The following is a 21,921-nucleotide window of genomic DNA, read 5'->3' as shown; positions in this document are numbered from 1 at the left end:
CTGAAGTAATTTGTTTTTGCACACTTTTAACTAACCTATACAGTCCGTAACAAATTCATGTTACATTTGTTAATTCCTGGAACTACTCGGTGCAGAATATTGGATGTTATTCTCTCAATCAGTTTACTTTCCTCTCCCTTTCAGAATTTGTTTAACTTCTTGAAATATATCTAGTGATATATTGATTTTGCCATATTTTGCCATTTTCTTAGTGATCCATTAGCTTTATGTCCATAGCTTGATGTCCCACAGTGCAAATCTATGTAATTCTCTGCTCAAATCTCTGTAACACTGCACCTTGTTCCTCCTTTGTGGCATATGTTTAAATATATTTATTTGACCAAGTTTTTTACCTATAATATATACTAGCTTAGCTTTTTGTGTCAAATTTTGTTCAACAGAGATACTGTGAAATCTTTTTCTATGATAAAATGCTAGAGGCACATGTTTGCTTCTGCTGTTATTGTACGTCTAACAGTGATCTTTTACAGGTATTACGATGTAAAAAAAATTCTAGAAGTTGTTCCCTAAATTGAGGCTGCTGTGTTTATTTATTCCAGTTACTATAATTGGGCTGACTTCATTGTGGCTATATTTTCATATATACATACATTTTTAAATGAGTGGATAAATGAGAGTATTCCAATGGAAGATGAATATGGACACCCAACTGTGGCTCCTCGGGAGCTGAAGTGATAAGACCATTAGTATAGGAAATGGAATTGACACCTTGTCAACTTCAGTGAAGTAGAATTCTTCCCTGAGGTAGCTGCAGGAATTAATAGTATCTCGTACATAAGGCATAGTAAGTACTTAAGTTGGCCATTCTGCCTATGAGGACTGTTCTGCTCGACAATGTTTGTAGTCTAATTCCATACACGGTCTTTTCCACTAATTCATTGATATTGTCTTCATCAAAATCAAGTTCTGATTTAAAGCTAATAATATACTGTCACTTGTGAAACCGTTACAAATATTTATGCAGGTATAAGAACTACACTTCGGTCCTTAAAATCGGGCTTTAATTTTTTTTAACTTTGTTTGAGTATTTGTCTCTCCAACTAACAGAAATAATTTCTCCTATATCTATCCTATTTATTTCCCTTAGAGAGCTGGATAATGCTCAAAGCCTCACTCCCTGACCTTTTTTTATATCGGGTATATTTATTTTAAGTTCAGTCTGCTGGACTGATCAAACTAAGTTTCACTGCTAGAAACCTGCCCAGGGTTACAATTGCCCAATCATGGCTAGGCAAAACCTGCTGTGATCGTCCGAGAACTTGCAATTATTTTGAGCTCCAATTCAACTAGTCCAATACATAGTCAGGCTTGGATTGGATAGCCTCACTCTACTGCAGCCATCCTGCAAGCCAGAGCAGTCTCCTAGCAACAATGCCCTAGGCAGCAAGTATTGAGGCTCTGCCCTGGATGGTCTTTTTATAGCTTCCTGCTCTCAAAGGTCTGGAGATTTCTTTAAATATCTGAAAATAGAGGCATTGAAAACAGTTAAAGTAATTTAAAATTATTTAAGAAACATTTAAAGTACATTTAAACTGTTAGAAATATTAGAAATTAAAAAGAAAATTGCATTATTTTTAAGAAAGTTTTGCATATAGCTGCCTTAGGGCCTGGATACCAACCTGAGCCTGTGATGTTTTAATCTATGCAAACAGACTTAATGTTTCTCTGAGGTTCATTCCGTTATAATAATTTTAATGCCTAAATGTATCTATCGAACTGCATTTTTATCACATTATCTTAATTATTAATAACACTGATTACTTGTGGAACTGAGCTGGTTAGGAAACATCTATGGAGGAAGTGGGCAGACATCATTTCTGGGGTCCCTTCTGGAGACTGATGGAGTGGAGAGAGTTGGCAGAGATGAGGGGAAGGTGTGAGGCAAGAACTAGCAAGTGATATATGGATTCAGATGAGGGTGGATTGAGTGGCAGCTGAGTCAGTTCATAGTCATACAGCATGGAAACAGGCCTTTGGCCCAATTGCCCACACTGACCAACATGGTCCATCTATACTAGTCCCACTTGCCTGCATTTGGCCCATGTCCCTCTAAACCTATCCCATCCATTTCCCTGTCTAAATGTTTCTTAAACGTTGCGATAGTACCTCTCAACTACCACCTCTGGCAGTTCATTCCATACATCCATCAGCCTTTGTGTTTAAAAAGTTACCCCACAGGTTCATATTTAATCTTTCTCCATCTTAAACCTGTGTTATCTGGTTCTTGATTCCCTCACTGGGCACAAGACTCTATACATTTACCCGATCTATTCCGGGTAAATACCTCTATAAGATCACCCCTCCTGTTGCGCTCCAAAGAATAAAGTCCTAGCCTGCTCAATCTCTTCCTAGAGCCCAGGACCTCGAGTCCTGACAACATCCTTGTGAATCCTCTCTGCACTCAGATCTTCTTTCCAGCTTTCCTATGACATGGTGACCAAAGCTGAACATAATACTCTCAGATTTTAGTGTCATCTGCATGCTTGCCAATCATGCCTTGCATATTCTAATCTGTCATTGATATAGATGACAACATCATTGGGCCCAACACCAAACCCTGAGTCACACCACTAGTCACGGGCCTCCAGTCTGAAAAACAATTCCCATCACCCTCTGCTTTCTTCCATGAAGCCAATTTTCTATCCATTCAACTATCTCTCCTTGGATTCCATGGGATCTAACCTTCCAGAGCATCCCACCTTGCGGAAGCTTATCGCGTGCCTTGCTGAAATTCATGTATATAATGTCTGCGGATAGACGTTTTGGTTCAAGACCCTTCTTCAGACTGAAGAAGGATCTCGATCCGAAACGTCACCCATTCCTTCTCTCCAGGGATGCTGCCTGTCCTGCTGAGTTACTCCAGCATTTTGCGTCTTTCTTTGATTTAAACCAGTATCTGCAGTTCTTTCCTACATATATGTTGTCTGCATCTTTGCCGTCATCAATCTCTGGTCATGTCATCAAAAAATTCAATTAGATTCATTAGACATGACTTCCCATGTACAAAACCATGCAGATTTTCCCTAATCAGCCTTGCTCCTTCTAAATGCATATATATCCTATCCCTTAGAATATTCTCCAGCTACTTTCCAACCACAGATGTTAGGCTCACTGATCTAGTTCCCAGCCTTTGCCCTACAACCCTTGAATAGAGGCACAAAATTTGCCACCCCCTAGTCTTCCGGCACCTCGCCCGTATTTCATGATAACTTGTTAATCTCAGCCAGGGCATCTGCAATTTCCCCTCTCGTTTCCCACAGTCTCCTCGGATATATCTGATCAAACATAGAAACATAGAAAATAGGTGCAGGAGGAGGCCATTCGGCCCTTCGAGCCAGCACCGCCATTCATTGTGATCATGGCTGATCGTCCCCAATCAATAACCCGTGCCTGCCTTCTCCCCATATCCCTTGATTCCACCAGCCCCTAGAGCTCTATCTAACTCAACCCTTTAGATTTGTCTACTTTCATACGTCCGCACATTCATCACCTCCTCAACCTGAATACTGACTGTTCTCAAGGCACTTCCATTGACTGCCCCAGTTCCTTGGCCCTCGTGTCTTTCCCCACAATAAAAACAGAGGAGAAATACTTATTGGGGACTTACCCATCTCCTGTGGCAGTACACAAAGTTGACCACTTAATCAGAGACTTGCCAACATGCCATCAGAAAAGGAAATACAGTAACATTATGATAATCCACCAGTTAACTATTTGGAAAGCCCAATGATTTGGCATCTGACTCACCATCTGAAATCTTGATTCATTATTGTGCTCTAGTGAAAGAAAGGAGCGAGGCAAATGGACTAGGGTAGCTATCCAAATTGATTCATTTTAAGAATACCCTTGGTTACTCAGATGTTTGATCCCTTCCCCGTTCATTTGCAAGGGTCCCGGTTCCCTGCTCTTTCTACACTTGGGTGTTGTGGAGAAATGTGCTATAGTACTCTGTGATATTTTAAAAAAAATGTGTATTAAATATGCGATGAATATGAATAACGTCCGATAGTCAGAAAATTTGTTAATCTGGCAAGTCAAATCAAGTGAGTTTATTGTCATGTGTCCCTGTATAGGACAATGAAATTCTTGCTTTGCTTAAGCACACAGAAAATAGTAGGCATTTACTACAAAAACAGATAAATGTGTCCATATACCATGATATAAATATATACACACATGAATAAATAAACTGATAAAGTGCAAATAGCAGAAAGTGGTTATTAATAATCAGAGTTTTGTCCGAGCCAGGTTTAATAGCCTGATGGCTGTGGGGAAGTAGCTATTCCTGAACCTGGTTGTTGCAGTCTTCAGGCTCCTGTACCTTCTACCTGAAGGTAGCAGGGAGATGAGTGTGTGGCCAGGATGGTGTGGGTCTTTGATGATACTGCCAGCCTTTTTGAGGCAGCGACTGCGATAAATCCCCTCGATGGAAGGAAGGTCAGAGCCGATGATGGACTGGGCAGTGTTTACTACTTTTTGTAGTCTTTTCCTCTCCAGGGCGCTCAAATTGCCGAACCAAGCCACGATGCAACCGGTCAGCATGCTCTCTACTGTGCACCTGTAGAAGTTAGAGAGAGTCTTCCTTGACAAACCGACTCTCCGTAATCTTCTCAGGAAGTAGAGGCGCTGATGAGCTTTTTTGATAATTGCGTTAGTGTTCTCGGACCAGGAAAGATCTTCAGAGATGTGCACGCCCAGGAATTTGAAGTTCTTGACCCTTTCAATCATCGACCCGTTGATATAAATGGGGCTGTGGGTCCCCCTCCTACTCCTTCCAAAGTCCACAATCAGTTCCTTGGTTTTGCTGGTGTTGAGGGCCAGGTTATTGCGCTGGCACCATATGGACAGTTGCTCGATCTCCCTTCTATATTCTGACTCATCCCCATCAGTGATACGCCCCACAACAGTGGTGTCGTCAGCGAACTTGATGATGGAGTTCGCACTGTGGTTGGCTACGCAGTCATGGGTATAGAGTGAGTACAGCAGGGGGCTAAGCACGCAGCCTTGAGGTGCTCCCGTGCTGATTGTTATCGAGGCTGACACATTTCCACCAATACGAACAGACTGTGGTCTGTGGATGAGGAAGTCGAGGATCCAGTTGCAGAGGGATGCGCAGAGACCCAGTTCTGCGAGTTAGGTAACTGTTTGGAGGGAATGATTGTGTTGAATGCCAAGCTGTAATCGATGAATAACAGCCTGACATATGAGTTTTTGTTGTCCAAGTGGTCCAGTGCGGAGTGGAGGGCCAGCGAGATCGCATCCACCGTTGATATGTTGTGGCGGTAAGCGAACTGCAGTGGGTCCAGGTTTTTGTCGAGGTAGGAGTTGATTTGCTCCATGATCAGCCTCTCAAAGCACTTCATCACCACCGGCGTTAGTGCCACTGGTCGATAGTCATTGAGGCACATCACCTTACTCTTCTTGGGCACCGGTATAATTGATGCCCTTTTAAAGCAGGTGGGGACCTCAGACCTCAGAAGTGAGAGGTTGAAAATGTCCGTAAAAACTCCCGCCAGTTGGTCCGCACAGGTTTTTAGAACACGACCGGGTATACCATCAGGACCAGGTGCTTTTCAGGGGTTCACCCCTCTGAAGGATTTCCTGACGTCAGCCTCTGTGACTGAGACTGAAATGCCATCCCAGCGAATGGGGGATCGGGAAGGCACATCAGTATTCTCCCTGTCAAAGCGTGCGTAAAACGCATTGAGCTCGTCAGGGAGTGATGTTTCACCGACATTCGAGCTGCCTCCTGATTTCGCCTTGTAGGAGGTGATTGCATTCAGGCCCCGCCACAGCTACCGAACATCTGTCTCATCCTCCAGTTTGGAGCAGAAGTCCCTTTTGGCCTTTTTGATGGCCTTACCAAGGTCGTATCTGGACTTCATGTAGGCCACTGTATCATCGGACATGAATGCCCTGTGTCTGGACTTTAGAAGAGTGCGGATCTCAAAGTTCATCCAAGGTTTCTGATTGGGAAACACTCTGAAGGTTTTTGGCACCAGTAAAGTCCCAATTTAAGTTTTACTGCAGTGCCAAAAGATTACAGGCTTTCTGGTTAATGAATGGGTTCAGTTTTTATATAGATCCATGAATCGATTTTGACAATAGGTCAGGTGCATAGATACGTTTGTAGGAATGAACACATCTATGTACATTGAATTTTATAATATTATAGGACCTCATTCGTATGTATGGAGTCCATACGCTGGCCATTCGTAGCCTGGGGATGGCCTATAGTGAAAGTGCAAATCTGATTGTTGTATGTGAAAGGGAGAAAGATATAATCGAGAGAACTATATAAAATTAGCTCAATATCAAGCCTTACTTAAAGGATTAAATTACAAGAAAAAGGCCTGAAGGTCAAAATATGCGATGTCAGCACAGTTTCCAATGCTCACGTTTGGCGAAACATTTTTATTAGTAATTAAAGGTCATGCTTGTCTTATCCTCTCACTAAAGCACAACAGCATGGATTCAAATGTATCATTCTAATCCATTCTGCTACAAGGAAAGCTTAGAAACAAGTGCCCTCTAGTGTACTCATCATCTGTCATTTTTAAATTAAAATCACTAGTTGCTGCAAGATGAAATTTAGTTACTTGAAATTGCTAACAAGGAGACAGCATTGCAATTCTTCACGTACTTACAAAGGTGTATTGATTAGTTGTGTGCTTGTGGAACATTTCTATTGGTAATTATTTCAATTGGGGCTCCACTTGCATAATAATTTGGACTATGTTTAGCAAGGTGGCAAACATTAAATGCCCATGGGACTTTTTGGCAATCTCTCCGTTTAGCTGACAATCTCAGTGAAAAAAGAAAACGTAACCAAAAACTTCTAAATTTTCTCCTAACCAAAAATGGAAAATGATTCATTGAAAGAGATAGCTGAGCCATAATTATTTTCCAGAAAGGGGTGAAAGTTAGTCATGTGGCCATGTCAATTGCTTCATTTGTTTGAAGGTACAAAGTTGCATTTATGTTTTAACTGGATTTATACTGATAGTAAATGTAATTCAAATAAGCGGGTTTGGTATTCCGAAAAACGCAAGGAGTCATGGGATTTGTCAAAGGTCACTTACCGTAAAGAAAAAGCGAACGAAGCGCTGGCAGTATAAACTGTGTATGAATTCTTATCTTCATTCATGATTTATGTGTAAAAATATATTTCATCTCAGGAACGGGGGTTTATAGACAATAAATGTTAACACAAAGCATGAAAAACTGCCAAATCTCACAGTCACAGATCACACAGCATGGTGACAATCTCTTTGGCCCAACTTCCCCATGCCGACCAAGATGCCCCATCTACAATTGTCCCAACTGCCCCCGTTTGGCTAATATCGGCTAAACCTTTTCTATCCATGACCTGGCCCAATATCTTTTAAACATTGTTATAGTACCCGCCTCAACCATCTCGTCTGGCAGCTTGTTCCATACACCTACCACCCGCTGTGTTGGAAAAAGTCGCCCCTAAAATCTACCCCTCTCATCTTAGGAATAGGAATACTTTATTGTCACATGTGACTAGGCACAGTGAGATTCTTTGCTTGCATGCACAATATACAAATAGCAGCCACCTACGGCGCTGACAAATTTACAAAGCATGCCGGCTTCCTCTTTTGTCCCCCCGCCCCCAACAGTTTCCCCTCTCCAGGTCCTCCGTTGTTCTTCCCCTCCCCCCTCACGGTCATCCACCACGCTCTTGTCGACCACAGGTGTTCGACCTAAGAGGATTCACCACCGCCGAGGCCCCATCGTTGCTGATGATGCCCCACGTCATGCCTCCGTGGTGTCGACCCGGGTCCCAGCCGCGGGCTCCATCGGCCGCTTCGCCCGACCCGGCTTCTATCCACAAGGGCCCTACCCAGGCGCCTCGATAAAGTCCACCGGCCGCGTTCCCAGTCCACAGCCGCGACTCGTCGGGAAGCAAACTTGTTGTCTGGTTTTTGACGACCCAAGTCTGGGTAAAAAACTGCATTCACCCTATCTATAGCGCTTGTCTTCTTACACACCTCTATAAGATTACCCCTCAGTCTCCTGCACTCCAAGGAATACAGTGCTGGCCTGTAAGACCTCTACTGACCAATGGTATCTTCAATACCATTATCCTATCCAAACTTATCGCCAAACTCGTGGAACTTTGAGTCAGCGCTCACCTCAGTGAGGATAGGTGACAAGTCTTTCTCTACGAAAATTCTCACCACAAGAATGCATTCTCAGCCACCTTCTTTACTCCTTATACACCTACGACTGTGCAGCCAAATACAAACTCAATTTACCAATTCTCAAATGACACCACTGCAGTGGACTGAATAGCAAATAATGATGAGACCGAGTACAAGAAGGACATCGAGAACCTCATAACCTGGTGCCAAGACAACAACTTCCCTCAATGTCAGCTAGACAAAGGAAATTGTGATCGCCTCCAGGAAGCAAATACTCCAGGTATACATTGACGGTGCCGAAGTAAAGATGGTTGAAATCTTTAAGTTCTAGGCGTAAATATCATCAACAACTTGTCTTGGACCAGCCATGTCGAAGCAATGGCCATGAAAACATACCAACGCTTCTACTTCCTTAGAAGGCTGAAGAGGTTTGGCATGTCCTCAATAACTCTCACCAACTTCTACAGAACCATTTTTTGTGTGTTCTTGCATGCAATTTTCCAATACCAGCATGTGTTAATGTGTCCAAGTGTATGACTGCCTGCATTCATGCAATTAATATCACACTATGCTGTTATGTAACATTATTAAAGTTATCTCTATTATACATTGACAGCAGTATGTGAGATCAATTCTGTACATGAAAAATACAATACATTTTAAATCTATTTCAAACACAACAATGCATTTAACTATGTCTATTTCAGGACGATGTAGATCGGACATCATGCAGAACTAGGGAAGCAAGTTTCCAAGCTTCATGCAGCCATAATTCATCCAACAATCAAGGTTGGTATTTGTTGGTTGTGCCTGCTGTGATTTGTTTTTCTTTTGGAATGAAGGGGAACTAAGGACACAAAGGGGACTATGGGGCCATGAGGGAGGAGCTGGCCAAAGTTGACTGGAAAGATACACTAGCAGGGATGACAGTGGAACAACAATGGCAGGTATTTCCAGGGATAATACAGAAGGTGCAGGATCAGTTCATTCCTTGGAGGAAGAAAGATTCCAAAGGGAGTAAGGGGCGACCGTGGCTGACAAGGGACGTCAGGGACAGTATAAAAATAAAAGAGAAGTACAACGTAGAAAAGATGAGCAGGAAGCAAGAGGATTGGGTAATGTTTAACTAAAAAGACAATACGGGAGCAAAAGATGAGGTACAAAGGTAAGCTAGCCAAGAATATAAAGGAGGATAGTAAAAACTTATTTAGGTATGTGAAGAGGAAAAAATGAGTTAAGACCAAAGTTGGACCCTGACGAATCTTATAGAATTCTTCGAGGATGTAACTAGTAGCGTGGATAGGGGAGAACCAGTGGATGTGGTGCATCTGGACTTCCAGAAGGCTTTCGACAATGTCCCACATAAGAGATTAGTATACAAACTTAAAGCACACGGCATTGGGGGTTCAGTATTGATGTGGATAGAGAACTGGCTGGCAAACAGGAAGCAAAGAGTAGGAGTAAACGGGTCCTTTTCACAATGGCAGGCAGTGACTAGTGGGGTACCGCAAGGCTCAGTGCTGGGACCTCAGCTATTTACAATATATATGAATGATCTGGATGAGGGAATTGAAGGCAATATCTCCAAGTTTGCGGAGGACACTAAGCTGGGGGGCAGGGTTAGCTGTGAGGAGGATGCTAGGAGACTTCAAGGTGACTTGGATAGGCTGGGTGAGTGGGCAAATGTTTGGCTGATGCAGTATAATGTGGATAAATGTGAGGTTATCCATTTTGGTGGCAAAAACAGGAAAGCAGACTATTATCTAAATGGTGGCCGATTAGGAAAAGGGGAGATGCAGCGAGACCTGGGTGTCATGGTACACCAGTCATTGAAAGTAGGCATGCAGGTGCAGCAGGCAGTGAAGAAAGCGAATGGTATGTTAGCTTTCATAGCAAAAGGATTTGAGTATAGGAGCAGGGAGGTTCTACTGCAGTTGTACAGGGTCTTGGTGAGACCACACCTGGAGTATTGCGTACAGTTTTGGTCTCCAAATCTGAGGAAGGACATTATTGCCATAGAGGGAGTGCAGAGAAGGTTCACCAGACTGATTCCTGGGATGTCAGGACTGTCTTATGAAGAAAGACTGGATAGACTTGGTTTATACTCTCTAGAATTTAGGAGATTGAGAGGGGATCTTATAGAAACTTACAAAATTCTTAAGGGGTTGGACAGGCTAGATGCAGGAAGATTGCTCCCGATGTTGGGGAAGTCCAGGACAAGGGGTCACAGCTTAAGGATAAGGGGGAAATCCTTTAAAACCGAGATGAGAAGAACTTTTTTCACACAGAGAGTGGTGAATCTCTGGAACTCTCTGCCACAGAGGGTAGTCGAGGCCAGTTAATTGGCTATATTTAAGAGGGAGTTAGATGTGGCCCTTGTGGCTAAGGGGATCAGAGGGTATGGAGAGAAGGCAGGTACGGGATACTGAGTTGGATGATCAGCCATGATCATATTGAATGGCGGTGCAGGCTCGAAGGGCCGAATGGCCTACTCCTGCACCTAATTTCTATGTTTCTATGTTTCTATGACCCTTGAAGACCGAAAAAGGTGAATTTATTATGGGGAACAAGGAAATGGCAGATGAGTTGAACAGGTACTTTGGATCCGTCTTCACCAAGGAGGACACAAACAATCTTCCTGATATAGTAGTGGTCAGAGGATCTGGGGTGACGGAGGAACTGAAGGAAATCCACATTAGGTGGGAAATGGTGTTGGGTAGACTGATGGGACTGAAGCTGATAAATCCCCAGGGCCTGATGGTCTGCATCCCAGGGTACTTAAGGAAGTGGCTCTAGAAATCGTGGATGGATTGGTGATAATTTTCCAATGTTCTATAGACTCAGGATCAGTTCCTGTGGATTGGAGGGTAGCTAATGTTATCCCACTTTTTAAGAAAGGCGGGAGAGAGAAAACTGAATTATAGACGTTAGCCTGACATCGGTGGTGGGGAAGATGCTGGAGTCAATTATAAAAGATGAAATAGCCACACATTTGGATAGCAATAACAGTATCGGTCCGAGTCAGCATTTGATTTACGAAGGGGAAATAATGCTTGACTAATCTTCTGGAATTTTTTAAGGATGTAACTAGGAAAATGGACAAGGGAGAGTCAGTGGATGTAGTGTACCTGGACTTTCAGAAAGCATTTGATAAGGTCCCACATAGGAGATTAGTGGGCAAAATTATGGCATATGGTATTGGGGGTAGAGTGCTGACATGGATAGGAAATTGGTTGGCAGACAGGAAACAAAGAGTAGGGATTAATGGGTCCCTTTCAGAATGGCAGGCAGTGACTAGTGGGGTACCGCAAGGCTCGGTGCTAGGACCGCAGCTATTTACAATATACATCAATGATTTGGATGAAGGGATTCAAAGTAAAATTAGCAAATTTGCAGATGACACAGAGCTGGGTGGCAGTGTGAACTGTGAGGAGGATGCTATGTGAATGCAGGGTGACTTGGACAGGTTGGGGGAGTGGGCAGATGCATGGCAGATGAAGTTTAATGTGGATAAATGTGATGTTATCCACTTTGGTATCAAAAACAGGAAGGCAGATTACTTGGGAAAAGAGGAAGTACAATAGGATCTGGGGGTCCTTGTTCATCAGTCTATGGAAGTAAGCATGCAGGTAAAGCAGGCAGTGAAGAAAGCAAATGGCATGTTGGCCTCTATAAGAAGAGGAGTCGCGTATAAGAGCAAAGAGGTCTTTCTGCAGTTGTACAGAGCCCTTGTACAGACCACACCTGGAATATTGTGTGCAGTTTTTTCCCCCTAATTTGAGGAAGGACATTCTTGCTATTTAGGGAGTGCAGCATAAGTTTAGAAGATAAATTCCCGGGATGGCGGGACTGTCATATGCTGAGAGAATGGAGCGGCTGGGCTTGTACGCTCTGGAGCTTAGAAGAATGAGAGGGGATCTTATTGAAACATATAAGATTGTTAAGGGTTTGGACACACTAGAGGCAGGAAACATGTTCCCGATGTTGGAGGAGTCCAGAACTAGGGGCCACAGTTTAAGAATAAGGGGTAAGCCATTTAGAACGGATACGAGGAAACACTTTTTCTCACAGAGAGTTGTGAGTCTGTGGAATTCTCTGCCTCAGAGGGCGGTGGAGGCCGGTTCTCTGGATACTTTCAAGAGAGAGCTAGATAGGGCTCTTAAATATAGCGGAGTCAGGGAATATGGGGAGAAGGCAGGAACGGGGTACTGATTGTGGATGATCAGCCATGATCACATTGAATGGCGGTGCTGGCTCGAAAGGCCGAATGGACTACTCCTGCACCTATTGTCTATCGTTTATTGTCTAAGGACATTTATTCAATTTTTTAATGAATTGAGAAATTCAATCAGTGTGAGTAGAAAGATTCCTTTTTCTTCCTGGGCCAATGACCAAAGTCAGTAAATTAAGGTGATAGTTTTCTTAATGATATGCTGTATGATGAATACTCTAATTTCTGGAGGGATTTCTAGTGTGATCCATCCCTCGTGGCTAAAGGAACATAGTTCAAATCAGGAAAAATATTTTTTTCATGCATTTCTATTTACTTGTGAATTTCAATTCTTGAATAAATAGATGGGTACCACTTCAAACTCTGTTTAGCTATCCAGCATAATGATAAGCTGGAAAGTTGGGAGGAACAATGGCAGATAGAATTTGATTCTGAGTAATACATTTTGTTAGGTCATGTAAGAATGGGACATACACAATAAGACGTAGAGCTTGGGGAGTGTTGATGAAGGTAGGGACTGTGTTGCAAGAACTATCTAAAAGGTACTTTGGAAATTAACAAGCAGAAAATCAACTGTCGGGGGCGGGGGGAAAAAGGCTAGAAAATAAAACCTTTTCTGTATAACCTCCCCATTGTCTCTTAAGAACACAGCTGCTTTCACCATGGGGGGGGGGGGGGGGCATTAGACATTGCCAACCTCGTACTTCCCTTAATTTGTGTGTAATGATACTCTATTAAACAATGTAACGTCCAGCCTCTAGTATTTTAGCTTGCAGTAACAAAAATAAATGTGTAGCTATGAAAAATACTTTTATTTGTGGAAAATTTGCAGGAAAAATAACATATTAAGAGTCTGATTCTCTCTAGACCCTAACCTCCTTTTCCCCCCACTAGTCCTTTGCCTTATCTGCCATGGCATTTCAATTACTCATGTAAGTACTGCTTACTACTTCTAGTGGTGCATTCCAGATTCCAGCCACATTATTTCAATACAATACAATACAATACAATACAATACAATACCTTTTATTTGTCATTTGAACCTCACATGAGATTCAAACGAAATTTGGTTTCTGCAGCCATACAAAAAAAGAACCAAGACACACATCAACACAATTCAATTCACATAAACATCCATCACAGTGAGTCCTCCTCACTGTGATGGAAGGCAAAACTTAAACATATCTCTCCCCTGCACTCCCCTCTCCCCCCGATGTCAGAGTCAAAGACAGAGTCAAAGCCCCTGGCGGGCGATGTTAAATGTCCCGCAGCCATTAAAGCCACGCCGGGTGATACAAGGCCACGCACCGGGTCTTGGTGTTGGAGCCCCGGCGGGCTCTTGTTGTTGGAGCCCCGGCGGGCGCCCACAAAGTCCTGCGGCCATTCCAAGCCGCGCGGGGCGGTGATGTAGGCCCCGCTCCAGGTAATCTTCAACCCCGCAACTCGGGCGGGAGAAGTCGCCGCTGCGGAAGCCCCGAAAAGCGGTCTCCCACCAGGGACCCGCGGGCTTCCGGTATTACTGTCCACAGACCTGCGGTAGGAGCTTCCGAATCTCCGGGTGTCGGGTCACAGCAGGGCTCCACCACAGCTCCACCCGCTCCGGACTTGGCCAGCTCCGTGATGGTGAGTAAATCCGCAGCTCTGCGACTGGAGCCCCAGGTCATTCCTGTTGGAGGCCGCTCCACGTTGCAGCCCCAACGACAACGGAGACCCGACAAAGAAAAGGTCGGGTCTCCCGTGCAGGGGATAGACCTTAAAGTTCCCCCACCCCACCCCACCCCCACACACATACCCCGACAAAAAAAACAATAAAAACTACATAGAACAAGACAGAAAACAATAAAAAGACAGACGGACTGCAGAGGCCGCTGCTGACAAGAGTCGCGCCTAAGATGTCTCTCTATCTCCTATCCCTTCCTTTAAACCTATGCCTTCAAGTTCCCTGTTTCAAGGATAAGTTCCTCACTCTGTATCCTGTCACAATTTTATATACTTAATCAGGTCCCCATGTCTGTTCTCTCGGCTCCAAATAAAAACTCAGTGTATCCAGTCTCTCTTTAAATGTTCCGTACTTGGCAATACCTTGCTTAATCTTCTCCGTGCAAGAATGTCCTTCCTGTAGTGTGACTAGAAATCCACACAGTACTTTAGCTGTGGCCTAATTAATGTTTCATATAGTTCTTGCCATTAGCTTGTTCCTCTTTTGCCTTGGCTAATGGAGCCAAATATACTATTTGCACCCTATCAAATTTAACAATCTGTGCTGCTGTATTCAGAGAACCTTGGATGCTTAGTGTAGTAGCCATTTAGCTCAACTCAGTATGTTATAAACTATAACCAGTTACCTTTAAATTTTATCTGCCTGTAATTATGTGGGTGGGATTTATTACGTAGTCGGAGGCATGTTTGCGGCTGGGATTCTTGCGCAGATGCACTAGTAGTTTTTAGTTTTAGCCTTGAAGTATGGTCACAGCTTTCGACCATGCACGGGTTTGACCATCCATGGAGTTCGACCATGCACAACTATGAGTAAGATCAAAATGTACTTAAACAAGAAGAAGTTTGGATGAATCTCACTGTTTTTACTACAACAATAAAGAAACTATTAATTAAGAGACTGTGTTTTGAAGATTTATCTTTCAACGGCATTGACTGTCTCGTGGAGAGCTCGTGGATGCGTAACGAAACTATCTCCTTACCCCTGTCTTCAATCATAGTGGCTAGAGGAAAAAAATCCTTGAACGATATAATAATCTGCCACTACATCTAGTCTAAAGCTACCTTACAGACACGAGGTAGAAGAATTGGTCCCATAGAAGAGGGACAGAAGATTGGGCTGGATCTCTGGAGTGAGATTACTGCCAGAAGAATTAGTTTCATAGAAGTGGAACTGAAGATTGGTTCCGAGGAAGAGGAACTGAAGATAATAGATCTCAGCCAGAGATTGGCTTAGAGATACCTACCTGACCAATAGGTTAATGGACAGCCACGCGACTTATCTGAAGATTGAAAACTTCACCATGAGATCGTGAGTAGAACAGCTATTGTATTATGCTGTAAATTTGAAAGCCGGAACGCTTTAATTTAGAACAGCTTCTTAATGAGATGCTGTGAAAGTTCGACAAACGTCGTGCTTTAAAAAAAGTAAAATTACAGGCTTTGATAAAAGAGTCTGGTGAAGCAAGTTCTGCTAAGTTTTGGAAGGCAGCCAAGGGCGAGTGAGATCCAGGTGCTGGCCTTGGTTTGTGTTGAAGTTGAGATAAGACACATTCTTTCTGAACTGAAGTCACTTCTATACTTCGAAAATATTTGGGTCTTTTCTGAAAGTCCAGTTTGGTTTCTTATCTGGTGTTTACAGAACACTCAGCAGAATGTTTATCAATAGTGACTGAAACAAAAGGAAGAGGCCCTGTTTGTCCAATTAGCAGATTTGACAATCTGTCAAGACCTGTTTAAATCCATGGAGCAAAATGGAGCAGGTGAGTCAGAGGAGCCACAAGATGGCGGAGAGGTGCCAAGATATCCGAAGAGACAAACTAAGCTCACCGAAAAGGCCCGAGTTGCATTTCTGGAGAAAATTCAACAGAATGAGAGAAACAAGCTATGGAAGCAGGTTATCGATTTAATAGAGTTCCAGGATGAACTCATGTGCCTTGAAGAGAATGCTGATTAAGTAAAATCTAATCATGGACGACTAGTCAACCTCCGCCTTGAGTTTGGACAAAACCACAAATTATTACTGAGCCTATCACTGCCTGACGAGGAAGGCAAAGAGCGTAATCAGTGGTTTCAAAAAGCGATTGAATATCTTAACAGTCGTTGGCAATGTGGAGAAATGGTTAACTGAAGTTGATCAAAGGACCGTGTGCGCTACAGCAGGAGATGCTACGGAACAAGGTGTCAAAATCGAACATGAGTAACACCACAATATAGTATCTCAAATGTTTCAACACGCAGACCGAGACATGTCTAGTTCAGAAGCCAGTTCTATTTCAAGAGCCACTGCTCGTACGGAAGCTGAAGCAACTATGGCTGCTCTTTCGCTGCGAGTTGCCGCCTTGGCGAGCGAGCATGAGATTGAAGCACAGGAAGAACAGTTGGAGGAGTTGAGGAGGGAGGCTGAGGTGCGTGCGGAACAGACGAGGAGAGAGGTCGAGGCACATGCGGAACAGACAAACGGAGAGGTTGAGGAACAAAGAACACAGTTAAAGAGAGAAAAGGAACAGTTGGAACTAGATACGAAGTTGGAGGAAGCCAGGACGAAGATTGAGTTACTGGAGGGCCAAGGTTCTAGAGGTGGCTCTAAAGCATCTGAAGGGAAGAACTCTTGTTTGAGAGGAAGAACTGCTCAAAGGGAGACAGCAGTTGGATTAATTCCACAACCGAGGACCACCAGATTTCATGGCTTTGAACACCCATTGGAACAGTGGCGGGCTGATAAAACTTAATCTCAGCAACTGGGTGGTAGACCGAAGCAATGTACTTATGGGGCGTCTGTCGAGGCTCGGGACAAACCAGCAACTCAGTACCCTTTTCTGAGGCCTGATACACAGGCTCGAGCTAGCCATGATGGGCGGATGCCTGTTTATGATATGAAGAGGCCTAGTCATGGACAAACAACTAGTCATATGGCTCGTGACAAAACTTACTCAGACCAGTATTCTTATTGGTGGCCTGTTTATCTTCCGTTTGCGCCAAGCCAAGGATCTCAAGGTGAATTCTTTGAATTGGTAAAGAATCAAGCTGAATTCAACAAGCTCATAGCTCAACAAAATCTCTCTTTCACCCTACCACCAATAGAAATTCCTAGATATGATGGTGATCTTTTGGCGTATGAAGCTTTCATAATGGCGTTTCACGAAGTAGTAGAAATGAAAATTACTGATGAAAAAGAGCGCTTACGATTTCTGGCGCATTACACAAGTGGAAATACTAAGATGCTTGTAGAAAGTTGTCTAAATAGGCCTGAAAGCCAAGGCTATCGAGAGGCAAGAATGTTACTTAAAGAATGTTATGGTAACGAAAAGAGGATTGCTAACGCATACATGAAGAAGGCATATGCTTGGAAAGATATAAAGTCAGAAGATGTGGAGGCATTGAGTGAGTTTGCGATATTTCTTAGAGGTTGTTGTAGCTTGATGAAATATCTCGACCACATGGAGGAGATGAATTTTGTTAGTAATACTAAAAGTTTTCATGAGATAATTACACCACGTTTACATAAAATGTACACATATGCTTTTAAAGAACAAACATTAGCGGAATCAACGATTACACTTATACCTAAAAAATATAAAGATATAGAAGAACCTGGTTCATACAGAGCCATTGCGCTGTTAAATACAGACCAAAAAATACTAGCGAAAACATTAGCTAGAAGATTAAGTAAATATGTCAGTAAATTAATAAATGCGGATCAAACGGGGTTTATACCCAAGAGATATTCATGCAATAATTTGAGACGTCTGTTTAATATGATGCACTCATATAAAATTGAAGAACAAGACTTATCAATTATTTCATTGGACGCAGAAAAAGCATTCGATCAAGTGGAATGGGACTACCATGTTAAAGTATTGCAAAAATTTCAAATGGGAGAGAATTTTATCTCATGGATAAAACTATTATATGACAGGCCCACTGCTAGAATATTAACTAATAACATATTGTCCCCGAAATTTCAATTATCAAGGGGCAATAGACAGGGATGTTCATTATCACCTCTGCTATTTGCTCTTGTAATAGAACCTCTAGCTGAAACATTAGAACACACCCGAATATCCATGGTTATAATACAAAATACTCAAAGAATAAAATATCATTATACGCAGATGATGTACTACTATACATCACAAAATCACAAATCAGTATACCAAATATATTAAACCTAATAGAGGAATTTGAATTTGGATCCTTTTCAGGATATAGAATGAATTGGAATAAGTGAAATTATGATAATAAAACCCCAAGACTCAACACATCTGTTAAAATTCCCTTTTAAAATTGCTACAGAAAAATTTAAATATTTGGGAATTGAAATTACTAGAAAATATAAATCTTTATTTAATGCAAACTATATGCCCCTACTTAATAAATTAAATGCCCTGATTAAGTTTTGGAAAACTCTTCCGATGTCTTTAATAGGCCGAATAAATGCTATAAAAATGATCTTTCTACCACAAATTTTATATCTATTCCAATCAATACTTACCAAAAAATTTTTTTTTTAAATTGGATTCCGATATCATAAACTTTATATGGGACTATAAATCCCATAGAATTCAAAGAAGACATTTGTGCAAACCTAAAGAATTTGGTGGATTAACACTCCCTAATTTTTTGTATTATTATTGGGCAGCAAATGTCAAAAATGTGATTCACCTGTTGGACAACTCTACCCAGCAGGTGGATTGGATAGTAATGGAGAGAGAGGATTGCTCCCCTTTTAATATAGGAGCGATCCTTCTCTCACCAATAAAATTGAATAATACAAAATACAGTAAAAATCCAATTATTCATAGTACAATTAGAATTTGGAAACAAATAAATTTAACCTTAAAATTAAGAAACCTATCGCTTCTTTCCCCAATAGTTACTAATCCGTCGTTTAAACCATCTATTATAGATAAATAATTTACATATTGGGAAAGAATAGGAATTAAAACGTTTGGAGACATGTATGAAAATGGAAATTTTTTATCATTCCAACAACTACAAATTAAATGCAATCTGAAAAGTAATCAATATTTTAAATATTTTCAAATCCGTGACTATTTGAAAAAATATACACAAGAATATCAAAATTTGTCTCCAGACCTATTAGATGAAGCAATGAATATAAAGGCGGAATCAGCTAATTTAATGTCATACTTGTATAATACCATTCTAAATATAGAAATACCATCATCCGATAGAATTAGAAGAGATTGGGAACAAGAACTAGCTATAAAAATTTTGAAAGAGGTGGGATAAACACTTGCTATATGTGCATAAATGCTCGATCAATGTAAGACATATTCTAATCCAATTTAAAACTTTACATAGACTATATTACTCAAAAACTAAAATAAGTAAACTTTTTCCAAATGTCTCCCCCATCTGTGGTAAATGTCTTTCCCAAGAAGCAACTATAGCTCATTCCTTTGTTTTTTGTATAAAAATCCGAAAATTTTGGAATGAAATCTTTGAATTTTTTTACAATATTATTTAAAATAAAACTGAAACCGAACGACGAATTTATTATTTTTGGATCAATGGAAACCAGCTTTGAGCTGACTTCGTTCCAAAAGAGCTTCCTTAATTACGGATTAATAACGGCAAAAAAACTCATGCTTAAATTCTGGAAAAACGCTCCCACACCAACGATAAAAATGTGGATTTCAAATATGTCCGAAATGTTACACCTGGAAGACATGAGATTCCTCCTAGCAGGCAAACCAGACCATTTCCAAAAGATTTGGTCTCCATTTATCGACTTATTACAAGTATAGGGTGCAACATAACGTTGAAAATAAATGGTTTCAGGACCTGGTGAGGGGTGTGTAAAGATACGAAGTAGGTATATCCCTTTTATTTTATTTTACTTTCTTATATTTTCTGTTCTCTATTTTTCTCTTTCTTTTTCTTTGGCTTTCTTCCTAACTCTTTTTCGTGTTTTACGTTTCTAAGGGTCTCTCTTGATCACTCTTTCATGCACTTACTATCCTATCTAACTCTCTTTACTTTCCTTTTTAAAGTTTAAAACAAGAAGTGGTACAGGAAACGTATTATGTTTTTTTTAAAATTTATATTAATGTAATGTACACTACTTCTAATAAATAAAATATTAAAAATAAATAAATAAATAAAATAATAGAGCCATCATTCTAAAACTGCCCTTTGAACTTAGAGAAAAGTGGAGAGATAAAGCAGGCCAAATAATGGAAACGAAGAATCGAGTAGCCATGTTACCAGACCTGGTGGATTTCTTGGAAAGGGAAGTACAGTCCATGTTAGATCCACGCAATGGGAATATTCAAGATCATAAACCAATTGCAACTGTCAAAGGTTCTACCTTTACTAAAACTAAGGGGAGATCAGGACCTAAGGGAGGCAGTTTTGCTACCGCTATAATACCTGTGGAAACGACAGGTGGAATGAAAGGAAATGTATCTACTATCAAGCAAAAAGGATTTTGTTTGTTATGTGATGAAGTTGATCACACCATAAGGTGGTGTCGAAGATTCAAGAAGAAGGAATATAAAGAAAAGATGGATTTCTTGAAGGAGAAGGGAATCTGTTTTGGATGTTTGAAAAAAGGACATATGGTTAAAGACTGAGAGTCCTATATCTTGTGATAAGTGCAAGCAAGATCATCCTGAAGCACTTTACACTGTAAAGAAGAAGCCGGAGCAAATAGAACAGAAGGAGAAGCCAGCTACTAATGATGCTGTCACCTCACCTCAGAACACTTCCCATATTGGGGCCGGGGTAGAAACCTGTATCTTCTCTATCTTACCAGTTCAGGTAAGGAATAGCAAGACAAATACAGTGTTGCAAACATATGTATTTTTAGATCATGGAAGTTCGGCTAACCTTTTGTACAGAAAGCTTGATGAGAAGGCTGGACATCACAGGAGAAGAGGTTAAGATTCTATTGCGTACCATGAATGAAGAGGGGATTTATCGCAGACGCTGCCTCAAAAAGGCTGGCAGTATCATCAAAGACCCACACCATCCTGGCCACACACTCATCTCCCTGCTACCTTCAGGTAGAAGGTACAGGAGCCTGAAGACTGCAACAACCAGGTTCAGGAATAGCTACTTCCCCACAGCCATCAGGCTATTAAACCTGGCTCGGACAAAACTCTGATTATTAATAACCACTTTCTGCTATTTGCACTTTATCAGTTTATTTATTCATGTGTGTATATATTTATATCATGGTATATGGACACATTTATCTGTTTTGTAGTAAATGCCTACTATTTTCTGTGCTTAAGCAAAGCAAGAATTTCATTGTCCTATACAGGGACACATGACAATAAACTCACTTGACTTGACTTGACTTGAAGAGAAGGAGTGCGTTAGTCATTACATTACAAGTATGGAAATATCTGGTCTGGATGAAGACAATTTTATACCAATATCTGAAGTGTTTACACATGAGATCAAGCCTGTTTGTCATCAAAATATACCCAGACATGAGGACTTGAAACAATGGCCATACTTGAAGGATGTCAAGATACATAAAACTTATTGGAACGAATGCTTTGAAGGCATTGGAACCTATACAGACTGTGAGGAGCCAAGGTGATGGACCGTTTGCTGTGAAAACCCTACTAGGATGGGTTATCTATGGCTTCTTGAGAAGGAACAACGTAAGCAAGAACCAGAAAAACTACCTTACCGCTGCTGTTAATCAAATATCTACTGGTAAATTAGAAAAGCTATTGATCAAGCAATTCAACATTACTTCAATGGAAGTATCAGTAAGGAATCAGAAGAAATGTCCAGGGAAGA

At 41.4% G+C, this 21,921-nt stretch overlaps 1 protein-coding gene across 7 annotated transcripts in view; it reads left to right on the top strand.

The window, feature by feature from the left end:
• Positions 1–21,921, top strand: part of grb10 (growth factor receptor bound protein 10) — a 194,168-nt gene that overhangs the window by 62,393 nt on the left and 109,854 nt on the right. For 4 of the 7 annotated variants that reach the window (XM_033049921.1, XM_033049949.1, XM_033049940.1 and 1 more), the window contains one exon: positions 8,897–8,978. The exons of the other annotated variants lie outside the window; for them this stretch is intronic. In XM_033049921.1, coding sequence (XP_032905812.1) covers positions 8,897–8,978 — 82 coding nt within the window. The remainder of the gene's footprint in view (positions 1–8,896; positions 8,979–21,921) is intronic. 7 annotated transcript variants of the gene reach the window in all.

The sequence above is a fragment of the Amblyraja radiata genome, chromosome 2 (genome assembly GCF_010909765.2).
Source record: "Amblyraja radiata isolate CabotCenter1 chromosome 2, sAmbRad1.1.pri, whole genome shotgun sequence".
In the NCBI taxonomy this organism is placed as follows: Eukaryota; Metazoa; Chordata; class Chondrichthyes; order Rajiformes; family Rajidae; genus Amblyraja; species Amblyraja radiata.
Note: the sequence above shows the minus strand (reverse complement) of the source record. Positions and strands in the feature narration are given on the sequence as shown.